We start from the raw sequence: 21,047 nt of genomic DNA, 5'->3' as shown, positions 1-21,047 counted from the left end.
ATATATTGATAAGATAAGCTTTACAACATTGTAGTTGAGTTCAAGTATTAATGATCGTTAATTCGATTATGAAAGCTCACAACATTGTTCGGAACAAAATGCACAGCTTTTAAAACGGACTTGAAGTTTAAAAATATTTTTTGTGTTCGTATACCAAAAGTATGCCTTAGAAATAGAATAAAAATGTATAGGCAAAGTAAGCAACAAAATATATTTGTTGGAAGATCAATTTACGACAAAGAAATATTATCTTACACATAAGAATATCAAACAGGCATTTAACGCATTTTAATATTTAACCTGCTTAAATCTGTAATGGTGTATACTAAATAACTCCAGTACATTTTTGCTGATATTATTGAGGTTATTATTTATATGTTTTGACGCATAATACATTTTAAAGGTTAATTAGAATATTAAGAAATATTTTTGTGGAAAAATTATACAAAAACACTCATGACAGACAAAAACCAGAATTTAACCGCAGTTTTTACACAAAATAACACATAAAAAGTGAAATCCCGGATCAAGTGGCGTCCCATTACGAGTTCTTTTCCGATTTCGACCCGGCAACACCCATCCATATATAATATGAACACGTGTCTTCCGTAGAATTCGATCTTGTGGATTTCCCTTATCATCAAGTCGACGGGGTCTGTCTCAGATTGTTTTGAAATTATATACGTGATGGGTGGTTCTATATATAAAGCTATACGTACAATCATTTTGTATGTGTGTAAATATATATATTCATGTTCCCATCGCTGATTCATAAACTGAACGCCTGTTCAGGAAGGAATACTTAGGGTAATAAACGATTGGGGGCGATCTTTATAAGTAAATCAAATATATGCACATACAGTGTGCGCAAAAAAATTGTTTTTATTTCTGATATATCTGTCGAATCAAAAAAAAGTTGTTGGTTTTTTTTTTTGTATTTAGGTATTTTCTAAATTACCCCGGTCTAATCTAATAGAAAATTTATTCAATATGGTCAAAGTTTTTAAATTCCCTTAATAATGGATCCTAAAGTATTTATAGGTTAAAGAATTCCAAAAATAGACTCTTATAAAAGGCGTTTAAAACAATTCTCCTAAGGAAACTTTCCGTTTTTTTTTTTAAATTTAAAGTAATGTGAATTAATACGTGACAGTCTTTGTGAAAATGCCAGTTCAAAAGTAGCATTCTGAAAAGGAAAAATTCCACCCATTTCCCCCAAAATGAAAATATAATATTTCTTTTTTGTTTTCCTGTTCGTGTGCTTGTTCTTGTTGCACTTCCAGGATTAAAAGCAGGGTCGTCAGCCAGATTTTATTCATTTCCAAGGCAATCAAATCAAAAACTTGCTCCAAATCGTCAACCAAGTACAGAACCGAGTCCATCGGGGACATAGGCCACCGCCACGATGCTACTCATAAAACGAAGGTGTCGTAGTAGTCGACATCGTGCCCGGAGACGAAGGAGATCTCCTCGAGAATATTGATCAGCTTGAGGGTGGCCTGGCGCGGCTGGATCCTGGGCAGCTGGAGCAGCTCCTTCGAGGCGATCAGATCGGCGGGCGTGATCCGATTGCCGTTCACATCGCACTGGCTCTGATGGCTGGCCATCAGGCCGGGCGAGAAGCTGAGTACGTGGACACCGAAGCGATACTCCTCGGCGGCCATGGCGCGGAAGTACATGTCCCTGGCCCGCTTGCAGGAGCAGAGCAGTCCGGCATGGACCAACGGACGAATCATAAGCGAGGAGGTCACATTCACCGCCAGCTTCTCCACCTTCGCCAAGTGTTTCGACTGCAGCCAACTTTGGTTGAGGGCCACCGGTGCATACAACTGCTGCTGGACGTAGCTCTTCCAATCCTCGTCGGTCTGCGGCTCCAGGAGCACATGGGTGGCCGCCTGTCCCTCGTTGTGCACGATTATGGATCGCTCAAAGGAATTCTGCTTTCCCTCCTCGAAATAATCCTGCAGAGCCTGCTCCATTAACTGCACACCATTCGAGTGGGTTTTGTCCAGTCTTCCGGTCTTCACTTTCACAGCATCCGTTTTCAACTCGTTCTGGAGCAGGCTCTCCAGTTCCCGCAGTTGCTGCTGATCCTCGTCCAGGATCAGGGCCAGGGATCCGGTGGCCAGGCGACGGCAGAACTCCAGAGCCAGGGATTGACCCAAAGGATTCGAGCTGCCGCTCAGCACCAAAAAGGTGCGTCTATTTAAATCCATTCTCTTTGCTGACATTATTTTTTGGTTTTTTGTTTTAAAGGATTTCTGAGATCTTGGGATCGAATGCGACTGAAGAACCTTCCACTTGCGATCACTTGGAGCCGTACGACTGTACTGTTGCCGAATTTTAGCGGGCCTCGCCAGCTGGACTCTCTTTCTGCCTGATAAGCTACTTTCCGATGGGCCAAGTAAATATATACTTGGCTGGGCAACCCGGGTTCCGATTCCGTATATAGATGCGCTCTGAGCTCGTGGGGACGTCAGCTCGGCGCTTTTATACAACCCAACTAGCTGATAAGACCCGGCGGGATCATCCGTCTGGGCTTGTTGCCGAGCCATTAACCGCTTGTAATGGTTGGGATTTCGGCAACGCAAACCAGACCCACGTCGGTTGAACCTCTGGATCGGAGTGGAGTCCCTTCCAGTAGTTCGCAACGGGGGCAGAACCTGGTAAATGGTTTTGGGGTTTTACTTGGCTACCATGAACTATTTTTCCATTAAAAAAGTCTTACTGGTAAATACTTTTGAGTTTAACTAATAATTAATAACTATTCTGGCCACAAATTCTTGAACTTGAACCATCACCTAAAATAACGACTCTTAGATTTATATTATTTCACATATATAAAAAAAATAAAGTACAAATAAATAACTTTATTTTGAATTTAGAATGCTTAGAAGTGGTTAATAACAGTCCACTTGAAATGTCAAGTTTTTGTATTGAATATTATTCTAACATTCTTTTAATTAAAAAACATCGAAATCTACTTTATAGAAAATGTATTATTTTTTGATATGAATACAAACGTGGTACATTCTTTGTTCAATATAGTCTAGAAAAGACAATAAATCTCAAGTATTTCTATAATTTCTCCATTTCCGTTTTTAATTATTCTACCATTTCTGGTCAATTATTGTTGGTACTTTTTGTTTATCTACTGATTTATATTAAATTTTTTTCCCAAGCCCCTTCTTTCTTTGCCACTGTTTTTCATGAGCCCAAGAGCTGATCGATCGTGATCGTGGGGTTTGGAAAGTTCTTGTGATATGGCGGTAAGTCAAGGTTGTTTTTTTTTCAGTTTAAGAGATTAACCAAAGATTTTTGTAAACAAATCAGTTGGCAACAATAAATAGTGAGGCACAAGTAAACAGATTAGAGCAAAACAGGCTTATTAAAACTATAACTATTTATATTAATATAAATAGTGGGTATTCCTTAAAAATTTTTTATTGTTCACAATGTCAAAAGTAATAAGTTTTAGAAAATAAGCCAAATATATTTATTAAAATGTTGATGTGGACATCCATATATATTTATATTTCTTCCTCTTTCTCCACCAAACTTAGTCAAATGCAAAACCTTTCCATCAAAACAACGACTAATAAAATCTTCATTTCTACACTTATATATATATTTTGAATCATTCAACAGGTTATCGCACCCAGTCATTGAACTTCAATAGACAACTGAAATGCAAATGATTTTACAATTACATAATACTTATTGCAACAGTATTACTGATTGTAAAAAATCGATTAGTTTAACACGTGTGAGCTCGCTGAAAACCCGTAAACAAACATCAGTTAAATCGCGTGGCTAAAGATACTGCCAAAAACGTGTTTATTTTGATGGAAATCATTAAGTTTTTTTTGGGAAATGTACTTCTGATTATATGCCCACATACCGGGTGTTATCGATCAGAAAGGAAGTGCTACGATCTGCTATCGATAGACTGTGCTATTTCCCAGATTCTCTTGTTTTGACTTTAAATACGCGCATTAACAATTGCGAATTAGGTTAATGGCCTAATTTTGATTCTGCGAAGTCTGCTCCCGATTCCCGGGTCGATCTGAGATGACGCTGACCCATTTAGGAATCGGGAACAAAGCGCCTTCTAATCGCAGGTTTTTTATAATTCAGTACAAGTTCCCCAAATAGAATATTCTGGAACGACAAATCGAATCAATCAACATGGAAACCAAATCAATTCGTTCTATTTTTATAAAGAATGTTACTATGTACATACATATATATAATATTTTCTATGTTTATTTTAATCTTAATAGTTTAGTTTTATTTTGTAACAAAAGGTTTTTGAGTAGATTTTCTTTTAAAAGTTTTTTCTGACCTCTAGCAAAAAGATCCAAGATTTTAATACGATTTCATAAGTATTGGTAAGTGCCATTCGAATGACTAACTTTAACCATTAACCATTAATCCACTAAGTACTAAGCTCATTGTTAACTTTTGACATCGTATCGCCCAAAGTTCGTGGAATTCACCAGTGAGAATAGCATCACATCTGGTTGTTTGTGTAGATTTAGGGGTATTATCAATAGCGAGTGGGGCTTGCAAGCCGAAGCACGTAGCAGCGCGTCTCTTGTGGGCGGCTTGGGACCCTAGGGAAAGTCTATTTCAATGGGGCTTTACCTGAACCTGACCCTGTTATCCAATCAAGGTCGTTCAGCGAGAAAGTGACCCCAAACATCGGTGAGATTTCAATTAACGCGAATAGAGGGCAAAGATTTCATTCACCTCGAGCAAAATGGGAGAGCAGCAACAGCTGCACAAAAACTAATGCATGAGCACAGCTTTCGGAGATCTTCTCGATTTTATCACGGTTATATAAGCCGTGTGGACCGCTCCCACAGTCAGTCAAAACTTTTAGCGAGCCAAGAACAGAGTGAGCCGCAGATTCGATAAGAACACCTACAAAATGCTGGCCTGCAAGCTTCTTCTTTGTCTGGTGATGGGAATGCACTGCATTCAAGTGGTAAGAAAGTGAACAATGATACAAATAAGAAGTATTCAATGAGTGCAAGTGAAAGTGCTTATAAAAGTGACTGAATGAATGATGTAACCGGTAAACGTAAAAAAGGATCGAGAAAGCTTCTTAATAAGTTAAACAACACTGCTTCGATTGGTGGTTAAAACAGATAAATAATGATTTAAAAAACGTTATTCAACCCTTTATTAGGGTTGGCTAGGAAGGATAAAAAAAGTTGCAAAAAAAAAACCTCATCAGCACGATTTAGAATGCTTGTTAATCAAAACAAAAAAAAAAATTAAATAATTTATTGATCAAATAATGATTCTTTCTGTTTCCAAACGGTTGTTGACCTTTTACCTTCAATGCGGTAATTTTTTGTTAAGCTATATTAAGCCGGTACAGACATTAAAGATAGGGAAATACTAAGTGTTGTAAAGGATAAAAACCAATATCCTTTTTATACTTCAGCTAATGGCGGCCTGTGTGTGCTCCGAGAAGGGAACGGACTACTGTGCGGGTTGCCAGGGAGCCACGGTGATCCGTCCGAAGCCCAGATACTACGAGCCCAGTGAGGTGAACCTCTCGCCGATCGGCGACACCTGCTGGTGCAGCAAGCAGCTGATCGAACCGGCACAACTGCCGAAGACCTGCGGAAAAGTACGTGAGCTGTTCCAGTACATGAACGCCTTCAACAACCTCTTGGGTCGTCGGATGCTCGAGGGCGCCATCGAAGCCAAGACGCAGGCGGCCCAGCGTCTGGCCGAGCGGCTTCAGCGTCTGGAGCGGATCGACTGCTTCAAGAGGGGCCCCTCGGGCCATCGCTATCAGCTATAACACCTCATTTATGATTTCCACGATCATCCACAACATTAACCAGTGATGCATAACCAGATAACCAATTCAATCATCATCTTCAGATTGATTCAAACTGTTTTAAATATTATCTTTAAATGAATTCCTTTAACTGTGTACCCTAAGTTACCAATGCCCAGTGTTCTTATCCTCAATATTCCAATGATGATCTTAAGTATCTTACCTAAACAAACTTAATTTCAATTTATTTTGAAAAAGCAATTAAGTATATATTTTAATTCTGACTCTGTTTAATTAACACACACCAGTTAAAACTTTTAAAAGGTTTGGCCTATGGTTTTTATATATTCTATATTCTATATTCTATGCTTGTACAATATTTAAATGTAATCTGTATACTTCAAGTTTGATAAGCTAAATGCATATATTAGACAAAGATTACACCCTTTAAGAGTAATGTACTACATCTTGATGTAGCATGTATCGCACCTTAAAGATATTCTTTGTAACCCAAATCCCAACCTGCACATAGCATAACCCACCATAACTTTAGGTATCATAAGAAGTAACATTAGTTTCTGAAGTTGCAATCAGCAGCCGGTCGCAGTGGCATTCATCCATCGTCATCCCCGTCAGCTGCAGTAACTATTTCCGCATCGGGCGGCATTATCACCGCCCCCCAACTTTGCGTCAGTCATCATCAGTCCACGGCATCGTCATCCATATAAGCCACCTCATATATCGCCGCGTACGTGCTCCTAAGACCCGGAGCCAAGCGGGGCGATAGAACCCATTTAGATACCTCTCCCAAAGATATTCGAAACTGAACCCGAAACTGACTCTCAACTTGATCACTCCACACAGACAACGACCTGCAAGCCCACCTGCTCGTGCTCCTCCGACAGCAGCTATGCCTCCTCTTCTGACTCCGGATCCGTCTACGGGAAGTGAGTAAAGTTATCATACATTATATTTGTCATCATACATCATATTGAGACCTGGAGCTTAAACTAATCACCCGTAATACCTTCCAGAATTGCCTACGCAGCGGAAGCAACGCCGGACAACAGCCCGGCTGCGGATCCCATCAGCGTGAGTCTGGCTGCCCAAGCGGGAAAGGCCATCAGTGTGCCGGAGGCGAAGTTGGCCTACGGATTCGCCCAGAAGCCCATCGACGGCGAGAAGAAGGTGGTGTTCTCCAACGTGCCCGAGGAGAACCTCTTCAAGCTGAAGAGCGAGGTGATCACGCTGAAGAAGCGCACCTACGCCGCCAAGGAGGAGGAAGAGGAGGACTACGTCGAGGAGGAGCAGGCCGCCGACGAGGAGGAGGCACCGCAGCTCACCTACAAACAGCTGGGCTACATAACCGAGCAGTTCAAGAACCCCAAGTTCAAGAAGATCAGCTCCAGACCGAGTTACGCCTACAAGGACTCCTCCAGCGAAGGATACGGATACGGCAAGGTTGCCGGCAAGGTATCCGTCGATTGCGGATTCAAGCCCGGCCGGATAGCCTCATACCGAAAGGCCAAGGCCGAGGAGAGCTACTAATAACTCCAAATGCACAAACCCATTCCATCTAATTCCAATCCTTCCGCTTGTAAATATGTAGTTATATTTAGTTAGCTTTAGAAATATATTTAAACACAATTTATATTTTGTTTTATTTTAAGAAGGGCAGGTTGCTTTAACTAAATTAAATAATTGCTTCAAAGATTGAGGCAGGAATTTTAATAGATCTAAATTATAAATTATAAATTATATTGAAGGAAAGCATTTTACTGGTAACCGTCAAAACAATTCTGGGAGTCCCAATAACATAAACGGTTTGTGAATTACATTTTTCTCCACCATTTAATTTTTCTACTCAATTGCCAATTATCGTATAAACGTCAACGAAGTTCTCATCAGCACGTTTTAATGGTCGTAAAATCTACTATACTTAAAGTGATGACATGAATATTAGATGAGGCAAGGTATTTTCCCGAAACACAATGATTGAATTATGTAAAAAAGTACTAGTTAAATTCGAGAAAGCTTTACTAAAAACTTATATGTTGAACATAAATTATTCTCGATCTTTTAATTAAATTTTCCCACGACTATTATTTGATTTATATAATTCTAGATTCCACGAATACAGTTGAACAAATCTAACTCGAACTTTACATCCACACAAATTTAAATTATTTGAAATAATGGAAAACTAGTTCAATCAGATTTATTTTCACCAACAAAATCTGAACTTAACAGCCATAAATACAAACATTTTTTAAGCCAGTGGTATATTTTTAAATGACATTTTATGTTTACCAATTATATCTTGCTAAATAATTTGGTATTTAAAATAATAACATAGCTTTTTAAAAAGAAAGCAAAGGGCAGCATTTAAAATATTTGTTTGAACTTCATGAGGTAGGTAAAAAAATGGCACTTTTTAGGCATAGATATTATTTTTCCAGAGCTTTTTTGGGTTGTAGCTCTCGTCGACCAAGTTTTACTGTGGATAACTCTGGGTTTGGCGTTTGGATCTCGACTTTTCGAGACACTCGACACTGAAGAAAGCGGCGAACGTCGGGAACATGACTTTTGACGGAAAACATGACCCGCGAACTATTTGAAAAGGTCAGCGAAACCAAAAACAAACAAACCGAGTGATCGGCCGGCGTCTCTGGGGAAGAAGACCTTGCCCAAAGTCAAGTGCATTGGGGTCCAAGCTGGGCGAGATGATATAAAGAATGCGCCGGAGAGCTCTGCGGCTAGTTGCCATAAAGGCAGTTAACCGAGAAGATCACCGAAGATCTAACCGATATGCGACACCCAACGGCTGTGACGATGATCCCTATGATTCTGGGTCTGGGTCTGGCCCTCGTCGCCCTGGTCCACTCCGCTCCCGTCGAGGTCGTCTACACGGGCGAGAGCTGCGCCTGTCCCACCCAACTGGGCTACCAGCTCAACGTACCCAATCCCCCCAAGGCAAAGAAGTACGCCGGCGCCGAGTACGGTTACCGCGTGGAGAAGCCCGTTCAGACCAAGGCCAAGATCAGCTACAGCTTCGACTTCACCGTGGAGCAGCCGAGGACTCCGGCCCCGCCGAAGACCAATCCCGCCAAGCTGTACGCCAAGGTGGACCGGATCACAGTCAACAAAGCAGGTAAGTTGAACAGTCCATGTTTAAAAAGCTAAAGTTCTCTTGAACGGACAGCACCCTCTTGAGCGGACAGATTTTTCGGCCAGTTTTTTAATATAGTGGGTTACTAAGTTTTATAGCTTCTTCTTTCGTAATTAAAATGTTTAATGTTTAAAAATTTAATTGAATGGATAGTATTCTTAAATATCAGTCTTTCTGTTTTTAAAGGCTACACCTTTCTCGCTACTTTAATTACTAGGTTTCTTCCTAATCCTGCTGATTTAAAAAAATGAGCTTTAATGGTTGATCTTTGATTTCTATGTAAACATTTTCAATCCTGATTTCTTTATCTATTGACTACCAGCAGGTCATCTTAAAACATTTCACTTAAAGAACTTCACATAATATTGTTACATATTACAACCCCTGTTTTTACCACGTTGATTAATTCTTTTCCCAGATTGCCAGGCGAAGAGCAAGCCAACGTGCAGCTGTTCGAGTTGTTCCAGCCAGAAGCCCAGGTACGTAGCTCCACCGGTCAGGTCGCCCAATGCGATCCGTCGTCGCCGGGATCTGCGGACACCGGGATCTCTGCTCCGCCGGCGACTAATGAGGCAGCAACAACTGCAGGAGCGTCCGCCGCGATTCGTGAAGCTCTACCACAAGGATCTCACTGCCGCCGAGCAGAAGCAGCACAAGCTGAAGCTCTTTGGCCTGATCCCAGTGGAGCCCGCAGGGAAAGTGACCGAAACGCCCAAGTCAAAGAGGAAGACCAAGAAAACACAACCAAGTTGGATGGGCTTGGGTCGCCGTTTGAGCAAGCGAGACATCAAGGGTGAATACGATCTTCTCGAGCAAGAGCGCTCCAGAATAGATCTCACTGCTCCCGAAATAATTCAATATATGCCGGAGACCCTGAATCCGGACTTCAAGCCCGGTCAGTGCCACATGGGCTGTGGTGCGATGACAGCGCCGGCTCCTCCGCCGGAAGAGCCACTGCCACTGCCACCGCCACCAAAAGAGGAGCAGGTGCCTCCAACCGAGAGTACGGACAATCCAGAGCAACTGAATACGATTCCATCGAAGAGAGCCGCCTTCGGTTACTATCCCCTGCAGATTCCCTCGCCTCTGGTTCCTCCAGAGAGCTACAAGTACGTGGACGACGCTCAACTGCGGAGCCTTCTGTCCACCACTTCGGTTCCAGATCCGCAGGAGTACAGCTCCACGCCGCTGCAATTTGCCGGGGATCTGGAATCGGTGACCAGGAGATCCTATGGACCACCTCTTTTGGGCCTCGGCGGTGGTTATCCCGTGGAGCACGTCTCCGATTCCCAGTTGGATAGTATTATCTCGGGCATAGTGTACAACCATCCGGCCTATCACTACTCCAACGATGGAAGTCTGGTGGATCCGGAACCCGTGCAAAAGCAACAAACCACCGATTTCCTCAAGAAACTCATCGATGGCCGTTTGGGCGGTTGGGGTTTCGATCAGACCACCGAACCGGAGCACAGTCTTCGGGAGGATTACTCCAGACTGCCGGCGAAAACCTACGGCTTCAATAGCCACACCCAGAATGGATACAGTGTGGACACCTACAGTGCGCCGCCAATCACGGATTACCTGAGGGCCTGGTTCTAAATAAAAACCAAATCCCAATAAATAGCTTTAGTACTTAGAAAGTCATAAAAAAGAAAACGAAAATCCAAAACCAAAAAAACAGAATATAATAAATTGAAAAAACATTGTGGCGTTTCTTTTATTTTGTTATTCAAAGTCTTCGTCTTTCTTCTCTTTGCAGCTGCAGCGAAGACGCGGGCTACGGCTACTGAAGACTGAAGAGAGGTCTTACGTATTACCAACCGAAATCGAAAACCAAAAAACACAAAACCATAAACCAAAGACCAAAAAACCAAAAACCCAACCCAAAATGAACCCATGACAACTCAACCAACCCAACCCAAACCATCGATCTGCTGAGCTCGGCTTAAAATCCAGCCGAAAGTAGGCCAGTGGAGCACTTCGCTTTCGGTTCAACATTCGCTCGTATATATGCACATGTACTATAGCTTATACCGATTCCAACCTCCGATTTCTGTTTACGTTTTCCGCCTTTGTCGGCACTTCACAAAGTTGCCCCATTTTACTGGTTTACAATAAAGTTTTTGATGATTAAAAACGCTCGATTCGATGATTTTTCGGGGTAAATGGGGGCTCATTTGACTAGCGATGGATTTATTGACTACATTCTTCCCCTAAAAGTATGCCCTTAAAGTTATGATTCTATTCCAGCCACATTTTTAATCTGATTGCAATCCCATGTTTCATAAAACAAAATGAAATGATATAAACATGTAATACTCATAGATATGAATAGCATTGTTATGAATTTATTGTTCTGTTTTGTATGACGTATTTTGGGTGCCTAATTTTAATAATATTTTTCGTTAATTTAAATACATTTTATATATGTAAGTTTTTGTTTTGAACGCATCGAACCAAGAAAAGGTGTGTTCTTTTTTTTACCCATATTTATTACTATTTTTCAATGGTTTATCATTCAGCGACGAAATTCTTGCAGTTGCATACCATTTTATTGCCAAAACAAATTTCGTAGATATATTGCCAAACACAAGAAAAACCTCTCTACTCTGCGTGACCACAAAAGCAAAACATTTTCAGACGAGTTCGCAAAACTCTTGGGGAAGTAAATAACAATAAATGCCATTGAATGGTGTAAAAAGTATAAATTAACTTTAAGATATATAGATATCGCTTCCTTTATAGAAAAATTGAAATGTGAAATGACAAATACTTTTTAGTTGATATAAATTATGGAATCTTTTATTTAGTTTATATGTAATTTATTGCATCATCAAAGAAAATGTAAACAACTTATTTGATTCAAAATAACTGGAGTATAAATAGCTTGTTAAGAAACTTTAATAAACTACTCAAAATTTATTCAATAAAAGATGAATTAAAATTTCTTTCAATTCAATTTTATGAAATGTCGAGTTAATATTTTAAAACATGTTGATTATTATTATTATAGGTTCATTTTTAAAACCCTTTTCCACAAATTCAAAAATAAATATATAATTTCCAGAACTGGATAAAATGCGTGTTTCAGACTGGTGTTAAGTAACCATAACTTAACCGTTAACTTATCCAGACACTCTCTTGTGAATTATCGCGAACTTTCTTGGGTTTAAGCATAACCTTGTCCAGCGACATGTGAACAATGTTCTACAGCATCCAATTAATGGCACATACACCCGTAGTACTCGCATGAAGAATGGCCAGCCATTCCCAACTAATTGTGCTAAAGAATTCAAACGACCCTGGGTCATTCGGTTGGCTCTTTTTTCCCCCCAACTGACGCATCAAGATCGCCGGAGATTCGTGGATGAGACATCTGCTTGCTGGGTATTGGCATATCTGGTTTTAGATCACGTCCCGGCACGTCGTTTTTTTCGAATTGAGCTTCTTTTTGGGGGTATTTAAGTGGAATCCATGCGACCCGTGGCTCTCAGTCGAAATGGCAGCCGACTGCAGTTGGCCTGTACTTTTACTATTGCTGGTCACCACACTGACCACCAATCGCGCAGAGGTGGGTTAACCAAATAGATTTGCAATAGACACAGATGAATATATAAAAAATATTATCTATTTATTTAGAGTCCGAGTGAATCCACGCCGGGCGTCGAGGAGAACTACAATGGGAGCACCAGTCCAATGCCACCGGTTGAGGCGACCACCAATCGCTTGGCTTCCCGCGAGGACTCCACGTACAGCAAAGTGGCCAAGAGCCAGGAGCAGTACGATGTGATCGATGTGGTGGCCTCCACGGGAGCGATGGTGGGCAAGCCGAAGAGCGGACAGACCACCAGGATCTACACCACCGGCGAGGTGGACGAGAAGTTCTGGCTGAAGCACCTGGGCGATGACTTCAGGCATGCCATTCACCTCCAGGTGGGCGGCACCAATGAGGACTACAACCGACTGATCAACCAGACCCAGAACGGAGTTCACGAGGAGGTGCATCACGAGTACTTGCCGGGAGCCGAGCGACCGGGCAGTGAACCTGCTCCTCCTCCACCTCAAGCTCCTCCTTCTCCTCCTCGCCAAACGAGACCCTTCTATCAGCAGAGCTTGGACAATCGAGCAGTGGCTTTGAAGCAGCAGTACCTCATCCACCAGCAGGCGCAGCAGCCACATCCTGCCCAGCAGCGCTACAACTATGCCCAACAACACGCACAAAACTATGCACCACAGCCACAACCACACACACACACGCACACCCATCGGTATGCACAACAACCAGAGACACACACGCAGTACAGAAACACCTATGCGAAACCGCAACAACAACAACAAGTTTACAAGCCACGCAGCTACATCATCAATTCTAGCGAGGATCAGTACGCCGCCCAATCGAATCCCTCGCCAGTGCGATCCGCTGGAGAGGATCGCCGCCATCACGAGGGGGAGGACGACTCCTTTGGCGGCCAGCTCAACTTCAAGTCGCCGTTCAACGACTACGGCAGTCGACCCACTCGAGATCTCACCTATCTCCTCTACAAACGGGGTCTCTGAAGAGGGGAGCTCACTTTTAAACCCCTCTAAACATAAGACTTGCGGTCCCCAGTCCATTGAGTTCTATAAATGGGGCTGAGCCACTCCACCCACATCACACACCAGACACCAGACATACACACGCAAACACACACATACAACACAACACAAGCCACACAAACATTGAGATTTACGGAATTGTTACAAAAAAGAATAAAAGGAGAAAAAAATATATGCAATGGTTGTGTTTGAAAGTGAAGACGATATCCAAAAAAAAAACATTTCAGTGATTCATAAGTCATAAATATTATGAACAAAATGTTGCTAAAATTAATGACATAGTTTGTTAACTAGCTTACTAAGCACAAATTTATTTATCGGAACGTATTATTTCTGATGCGTAGTATATAAGGTATTCTTTGAGACGAAAAGATCCACCTAAAAGTTATACAACTTCTTAGCCGATTACTAGTTTATTTGCGTATAAGTATACTTATAAGCCTTTTAAAATAGATTTAACAAGGGAAACTAGCTAATTTATAAATCAAAAAAGTAATAAATAAGCTTAAACTTAAAAGGGGAAAAAAGGGTCTTAAAAAAGGAAAAGGAAAAAGAAAAGAAATATGTTTGGTGAATGTTACCTAAATGGTAAAAATCTTAAAATTCAGTCAGTCTCTGGTAAAACCAAAACTAAACGGAAACTGAAACTAATTTATCTTTGGAACTACATCAGCTGAAATGAATGATACTTTTGTGCCATGTAATTTAATTTCATCTGAAATATTCTATATGGAAATCTAGACAAGTTAATCTGCTCGTGTGGGTTATAAACTCAAGTATAAACTTTTATCAGTTCGAAGAACCACCGAAAACTGTTTTGAGTTTAACCAAAAATATCTGTCAAGAAATGAAGAGATACGAGATAATCTTAATAATATAACACTCGAACATTTACACTGTAAATTTTACAGGGAGGTTTTATACTTTTTTTTAAACAAATATGTTTGCTTTTTATAAAGCGTCGAGAAGGTAAAAAATAATATTTTGATTTAATTAAATAGATTTGGTTTCGAATTTCAAATATATCACAGAAAACATTAAAAAGATGAATAATTTTTGGAAGGTGTAAACACTAAACTGGCATTCGTATAGTCCGAAGATCCAATGACATAGAAAAGCACCCAATCCATTAATCATTGAAATGGTATTCCAGAGAGAAGCGCTGCCTGCAGTTTAGAAATCCGTAAGAATTCGAAGAGAAGAGCTCTGAGATCTGAGATCGCAACTGAGATTCGGAACGATAGCACTCGGTCTTCTCAAGAGCTGTGCCAGCGATGATTCAAGCCAAGGCGACTGAGACAGCGACTGGAACTCCGAATTCGACTGGCGATGCCACCAAATGGTGATTGCGACGGGCGGAAAGCCAACGACCATCGTCGTCGTTGGTGTTCTTTGGGTGTTCTCATTGGGGGCTTGGGTTGAGGAGGTTTGTCTTCAGATCTGGGCACGACGATGGCGAGACAAAGATGCGGGCCAAAATCGGAAATGGAGATGGATCACGTAGCCGGCCGTGGCGGTCAGCGATTATAGGCGCTATAAAGAGCCCGATTCGTTGGCAGACAGCGAGCAGTAGACGATCCACACGTGAACGGCAACATGCAACTCGGTCTCTGGTTTGGCATCATCGCCATCGCCGCCGCGCCGGTTAGTTTTTCTCACCTTCCAAATGGGAATACATCCCAAAAAAAAAAAAGAAACCAAAAATCATGTATAATATAAAATTAAAACGATTCCTCATCATTGGCTCTCTCCTGTTTTGCAGCTGGTGAGCGCAAGTTATGGTCCCGCTGGTGGACAGTACCTGTCCGGTCCGAATGCCGGACTCGAGGAGTACGTGAATGCGGCGACGGGCGGCAGCCAGCCGGCCGCCAATCAGATTGCCTCGCAGGCCGAGATCCAGCCCTCGCCGGAGGAGGCGCGTCGTCTGGGTCGCGTCCAGGCCCAGCTGCAGGCTCTCAATGCCGATCCCAACTACCAGAAGCTGAAGAACTCCGAGGACATCGCCGAATCCCTGGCCGAGACCAATCTGGCCAGCAACATTCGCCAGGGCAAGATCAAGGTGGTGTCGCCGCAGTTCGTTGACCAGCATCTGTTCCGCTCCCTGCTGGTGCCGTCGGGCCACAACAACCACCAGGTGATCGCCACCCAGCCCCTGCCGCCCATCATTGTCCACCAGCCCGGTGCTCCGCCAGCCCATGTGAACAGCGGTCCGCCGACCGTGGTGCGCGGCAATCCGGTGATCTACAAGATCAAGCCATCGGTGATCTACCAGCAGGAGGTGATCAACAAGGTGCCCACTCCGCTGAGCCTCAATCCCGTCTACGTGAAGGTCTACAAGCCGGGCAAGAAGATCGAGGCTCCTCTGGCCCCGGTGGTCGCTCCCGTCTACAGCCAGCCGAGGGAGTACAGCCAGCCCCAGGGATACGGAAGCTCCGGAGCTGCCGCCTCTGCCGCCGGTGCCGCCTCCGCCGCCGATGGCAATGGCTACGGCAACGAGGCCCCACTGTACAACAGCCCCGCCCCGTACGGTCAGCCCAGCTACTAGGGCGCTCATCCTGGTCGGAATGGGAATGGGAAGGGGGTTCCTCCTCCGGTTCCTCCTCAGCTGCGACAGCTGGCTTAATTTAAATGTATGCTTTTTTTTTCTTTGCCCGCCGCCGAGTGGCCGAATAAAAAATGGAAAAATCTTAAAACGCAAACGATTTGTGGAAATTCAGTTGGGGGGAAAAAGGGGTTCAAATGAAAACCCATTTGAAGATGCGAACTTCGAAACATTGAAATGCCATGTATTGCAAATAATAAATATATAAATAACATTACAAAAAATATAAGTAAATATATTTTTATAAAAGGAATTTTATTTAATTAGGCATTTAAGCCAGCAAACTGCCTTTTGAATCCTTATTTTACGCTTTATTTAAGGCTAAAATAAAGAACTTATGACATCCTTATCTAAAAACAAGATTCCGCGTTATAAATAAAAATTCCTAAAATTCTGACATGTCCCAAGAATTTATATTTTGCATTAATCTAAAAGATATTTATGAAAATGTATTCCGTACAGAAGATATGGCTTGTATCTGTTACATACTTTACAGAAGATAATTTGAAGATTATGAATATCAGAATGCTGAATGAAATTATTTCACACTCTTGTGATCGTGTGTAAACTTTATTATCACTAAAATAATAAAGATGGTTACATATTATTTCCCTCTTTTATTACAGGTCTACAAAAAAAAAGTAGAATGCATTCACGAAAATAGTTTAAATATATTTAGAAACTTTGAAGCCATTTGATCAACTCGTTGATTATATTAAAAAACTTTTCATTAATATTTTCTTCTGAGCTTTTTTTTTAAAAATTTGTTTGTTTAGAAGCATTTAATAATACATTAAGTATTACTTTTAACAACGTACAAACAAATTAAAGGGGGTAAAATTCAACTAGTAAAAAAACGATTTTGTGTGAAAACTATGAAATAAGTATCAATACAAATCAAAAACTTTCACATCAATTTTAGGAACCATTATAATTTGAATAATTTGAGAGAAAATTTATAAGCTTTGCAAGGGTTTTACAAAACAGATGTTCTTCTTCTTCTATAAAGAATTAAAGTAAATCTCTGACAAATAAAACTATTACCATATTCAAAAACATTGGCTATCCAAAATCCCTTCAAACCTTGTTACACATAAAAACCTTTAGGAAACTTGAATAATTCAAGGACTTGGGCATAGTAACCCACGAATCTGTGACCTGTGAATCTGTGGAAATGCTGTTTTCCTATCCATTCACCACTCGTTGGGTTGGGTTCTCTCTTTCAGACTCCCGGGTCTTGTGTCTTGAGTCTTGTGTCTGCCAATGCGGAACTGTTTTCGCTATCTGCACAGACGTTCGGACCTCGATATGCGACGGAGATTCACAGCCCGGCTGTTGATTCCGATTCTGGCATCAGGTGTTTGTTGCCATTGTTGTAACTGGTTACTGCTTAATGGTTACCGGTCACTGGTTACTGGGTAATGGGCAGTGTGGTTGTGGCTTCTACGTAAGTGGAAGAGACGCCGTGATATGCGCTCGCCGAGATGCGTGCGATCTATCAGCATTTGGCCATGTTTCACTAGCATCGCGTGGGACGGGAGCGGAACAGCCGGCAACGGAGTCGCCATCGGTGCGAATCGCCACAAATGTCACGTAGCCGGAGCCGGAGACGCGTCCGGAGCATATTTAAAGTAGTCGGCCATCAATGGAGGCCAGCAGAAGACAGCAGACAGTCCAATTGGGAGCACGCCAGCGGCCGAAGAGCAACTGGAACTGCAACTGGGAGACAAGATGACGAGATCGACCTACATTTGGGCGCTAGCCGCCTGCCTGATCGTAAGTGTTGGCCCTCGAAGTCTTGGGATCACCTCAAGAAGGCTTTCCCGCTTGGTAGTTCTTTCGGTTCGATAGTTTGCATTATTTTCGGGTTCGTGGAGGATTCTTATAAATCTTACTTGAAAGAAAAACTAACTTCATCCTTTTGTTGTTTAATATTTCAAAGATCATTTCCAAAAGAAGAGCTAAAAAACTGTAGGTTCTTTTAGTTTATTTCTTCTTCAATTCAATTTATTATACATTTAAATTGTTTATTTAAAAAAATTAATAGTTGTCAATCATAGGTCTCTTCTCCAAACTAAAGTTACTACTTTCAAAAAACTACAACTCTTTTTTAAATCACCATTCATTAAAAGTTTCCATTGTGAAATTAACGAAACCACAAAATCAAGCCTAAAATGTCTATAAATTCGACTTCAAAGACACTTTATGAAAACCCCTTTCAATTAAACCAGAGTTAAGCGAATTCTAACCAGTTCCTTTCCCTCGTTTTTGCAGGCCTGTGCGAGCGCCAGCTACGGCGGTCCCCAGGGCTACGGACCCGCACCCGGTGGCCATGGCCATGGCCATGGTGGCCCCTCCGATGGCGGTGCCGATGCCGCTTCGGCGGCTGCAGCTGCTGCCGGCGGTGCCGGTGGAGCTGGTGGCGAGTACGGCGGCTCTGTTGGCGCTGCCGGTGCTCTCGAGTCCGGAGCGGATGCCGCCGGAGTGGCTCAGGCTGGACAGAGCAGCTATGGCTCCGACCAGAACATCCCATACAAGCCGGTGAACACCAAGGGCAACACCCTGACCTCATCGATCACCTACCCGCAGAACAAGGGCGAGATCCTCATCCACCGCCCGGCTCCGATCATTGTCAAGCGTCCGCCCACCAAGGTGCTGGTCAACCATCCCCCCACTGGTGGTGAAGCCCGCGCCCGTTGTGCTGCACAAGCCGCCAGCAATCGTGCTGCGCAAGGTGTACGTGAAGCACCATCCACGTCGCGTCAAGGTTGAGCCCGTGTTCGTCAATGTGGTGAAGCCGCCAGCAGAGAAGTACTTCGTCAACGAGAACAAGCAGGGCTACGGACAGGGATCCCAGTCGCACGGACACGGACACGGTGGCCACGGACACGGCGGACACGGAGGACACGGCGGACACGGACACGGTGGACACGGCGCCGGACCCCACGGTCCCGGCCCCCATGACGGTGGTCGTGCCCTGCCCGCCTACGCTTCTGGTGCCGATTCCGCCGCCGCCAGCGCCGGGTATCAGCTGCTCCAGAGCGGCAACCAGGGTCTGTCCGCTCTCGCCAACATCGCCGGCGGCGAACGCGAGGGTCCCTATGGTCCCGCTCCCAGCCATCAGCACTATAGCGCCGGTCCCTCCGGACATGGCGGCTATGCTCCTCCCTCTTATTAAGCAAGACGCGGCGGAGCTCACGGATTGGGTGACTGCTGCGGCTCCGGAATCCCCTGAAGCGGCTGTCCAGTCACCTCGTCATCCGGCTGATTAGTTACTATGTTTAAAACCAGAAAACAAACCAAAAAAAAAAAAAAAACAAAACAACTCAGCCTGATCTCGCCAAACGCCCATGCCTACGCCCACGTCCACTCATGCACTCAAATCCGCACCCAATTCCACCCACCCATTAAACGGGCAAGGGGGCGTGGCACTCAGGTTTCTTTGCAAACAAATAAAAAATTTGAAAAAATAAGTCATCCAAAGTATTCGTTATTTCTGAGGGTTAGGCGTACTATAAATATGAGTTATTTGAATTGATGGAGTACCATTTAATCTATACTCGAATAGTAACATACATTTTGAAATTACACCTTCGATTAATCTTTTGGGGAAGTAACCATATGACACCAAAAACTCAAGTTGTATTTTGTGCTCTATTCTCACTGTTTAAGCTTCAACCTAAAAATATTCAACTTATAATTGGTAAAAATGTTATGATAATGCTATGATAAATGAAATTTAATTTAAATTTTAGTAAATACTATCTATTAGACAATGTACCCTGGATAAAATAGTTATAGGACATCAAAAAATAAGATCTCAAACATGCCCCGATGAGAGGAAAACTGACTTACCCGTGAAGTGCCGAGAATAGTGTCGCATATAATCAGAAATTGGAAGTGCGAGCTGCCATTACATTCGTCGGTTGTCCTTTCCATTGTTTTAAACGCACAAATAAAATCCCACGCAGTTTTCAATAACAAAGCCATAATAATGGGTAATGTTATGGAGCGATCAGTTGATGACAGGTTAAATCGTAATGTAGGTCGTCGGTGCCGCCCATTTGGCAGTTTGAAAATTCAGCATAAAAATGCGACACTTTGGCACAGCGATTTCAGTCTGTAAGCAGAAATAAATTGAGAGCATTTATAAAACAACCAAGTAAACAAAATTAATAAAGCCAACAAAAACGAATCGGTTTCAAGTTTAAAGCTTTTTCGGCACAGTTTAAGAAAAACAAAAGAAAGGCAAAATGAATCAAGTCGCTTTCCTTCTGATGGTTCTGTGCTTCGCACTCCTCGCCTTTTGTTCTGGACAAGTAATTATCCCTAAACATTTTATGAAAAAGTAAAATAAAAAAGGAAATGATTCTTGTGCAGGGTGTTACAGAAAATCCCTACAACCAAAATTGTCACAGAAATATATTTTGTTTAGTTGAAGATTTTTGAGAGCCAACACGTTACAGGTACGATTTCAAAAATTTTCATTAATTGTAAGGAAAATAATAAGTAAATATCTAATAATTTTGTGGTAGAACATATTTCTGTACACATTTGAATTTAGTTTACCGAAGTCTACTTCAAAACATATCACTTATAACTATGTTTAATGTTTTTTATACCTTTCTTTTTAATTAGCCCTCCGATAAACGGTTGACGCATGATAGCATGGAGGCGTTTCGCTCGTTGACTCAGCTTTTCTTAAGCATTTTCGAAGGCATTAGATTGGGTTAGTTTTAACAATGGTTGTTCCTTATAATACAAAAAAAAAATGAATTGATTCCAATCCTATGGCCTGGATTTACAACATATTAATTTAACTATCTATAAATATTTTTTTTTTTTTTTCAAGTTTTGTAACTTATAAATAAAATAGTATG

General features: G+C 42.2%; 6 protein-coding genes and 1 long non-coding RNA gene across 8 annotated transcripts; 6 read left to right on the top strand and 1 right to left on the bottom strand.

Moving 5' to 3' along the window:
* Positions 1-1,234: 1,234 nt before the first annotated feature.
* On the bottom strand, positions 1,235-2,465 carry LOC122319756 (sepiapterin reductase). Its single transcript, XM_043207470.1, has one exon. The coding sequence runs from the start codon at positions 2,229-2,231 to the stop codon at positions 1,413-1,415; it is 819 nt and encodes a 272-aa protein (XP_043063405.1). The 5' UTR covers positions 2,232-2,465; the 3' UTR covers positions 1,235-1,412.
* Positions 2,466-4,861: 2,396 nt separating this feature from the next.
* On the top strand, positions 4,862-7,447 carry LOC122319751. Its single transcript, XM_043207453.1, has 4 exons — positions 4,862-4,990; positions 5,456-5,644; positions 6,665-6,747; positions 6,835-7,447. Exons 1-4 carry the CDS (start codon positions 4,934-4,936, stop codon positions 7,346-7,348), a joined length of 843 nt encoding a protein of 280 aa, XP_043063388.1. The 5' UTR covers positions 4,862-4,933; the 3' UTR covers positions 7,349-7,447.
* A 1,125-nt stretch (positions 7,448-8,572) lies between these two features.
* LOC122319760 lies at positions 8,573-11,106 on the top strand. Of its 2 annotated transcripts, XM_043207475.1 has the most exons (3): positions 8,573-8,951; positions 9,388-9,448; positions 10,729-11,106. In XM_043207475.1, the coding sequence occupies exons 1-3, from the start codon at positions 8,609-8,611 to the stop codon at positions 10,757-10,759; spliced, it is 435 nt and encodes a 144-aa protein (XP_043063410.1). In that variant the 5' UTR covers positions 8,573-8,608; the 3' UTR covers positions 10,760-11,106. The 2 variants fall into 2 exon arrangements, with proteins under 2 accessions (XP_043063410.1, XP_043063409.1); XM_043207474.1 differs by lacking the exon at positions 10,729-11,106 and having other exon boundaries at positions 9,388-10,674.
* Positions 11,107-12,438: 1,332 nt separating this feature from the next.
* On the top strand, positions 12,439-13,737 carry LOC122319759. Its single transcript, XM_043207473.1, has 2 exons — positions 12,439-12,540; positions 12,609-13,737. The coding sequence occupies exons 1-2, from the start codon at positions 12,469-12,471 to the stop codon at positions 13,524-13,526; spliced, it is 990 nt and encodes a 329-aa protein (XP_043063408.1). The 5' UTR covers positions 12,439-12,468; the 3' UTR covers positions 13,527-13,737.
* Positions 13,738-15,079: 1,342 nt separating this feature from the next.
* On the top strand, positions 15,080-16,264 carry LOC122319758 (chorion protein S36). The gene is made up of 2 exons (XM_043207472.1): positions 15,080-15,209; positions 15,328-16,264. Exons 1-2 carry the CDS (start codon positions 15,162-15,164, stop codon positions 16,108-16,110), a joined length of 831 nt encoding a protein of 276 aa, XP_043063407.1. The 5' UTR covers positions 15,080-15,161; the 3' UTR covers positions 16,111-16,264.
* A 1,544-nt stretch (positions 16,265-17,808) lies between these two features.
* Positions 17,809-19,640, top strand: LOC122319779 (chorion protein S38). The gene is given in 3 exon segments (XM_043207532.1): positions 17,809-17,943; positions 18,442-18,834; positions 18,836-19,640. Coding segments are annotated over 3 exon segments (948 nt in total). The 5' UTR covers positions 17,809-17,898; the 3' UTR covers positions 19,346-19,640.
* Positions 19,641-20,225: 585 nt separating this feature from the next.
* LOC122319773 lies at positions 20,226-20,996 on the top strand. The gene is made up of 3 exons (XR_006245319.1): positions 20,226-20,486; positions 20,548-20,633; positions 20,806-20,996. It is a non-coding gene; the product is annotated as an uncharacterized LOC122319773 (long non-coding RNA).
* Positions 20,997-21,047: the final 51 nt, after the last annotated feature.

This window comes from Drosophila ficusphila, unplaced genomic scaffold (genome assembly GCF_018152265.1).
Source record: "Drosophila ficusphila isolate 14025-0441.05 unplaced genomic scaffold, ASM1815226v1 contig_198, whole genome shotgun sequence".
NCBI classification, from domain to species: Eukaryota; Metazoa; Arthropoda; class Insecta; order Diptera; family Drosophilidae; genus Drosophila; species Drosophila ficusphila.
This window is presented reverse-complemented; position numbering and strand designations above follow the sequence as displayed.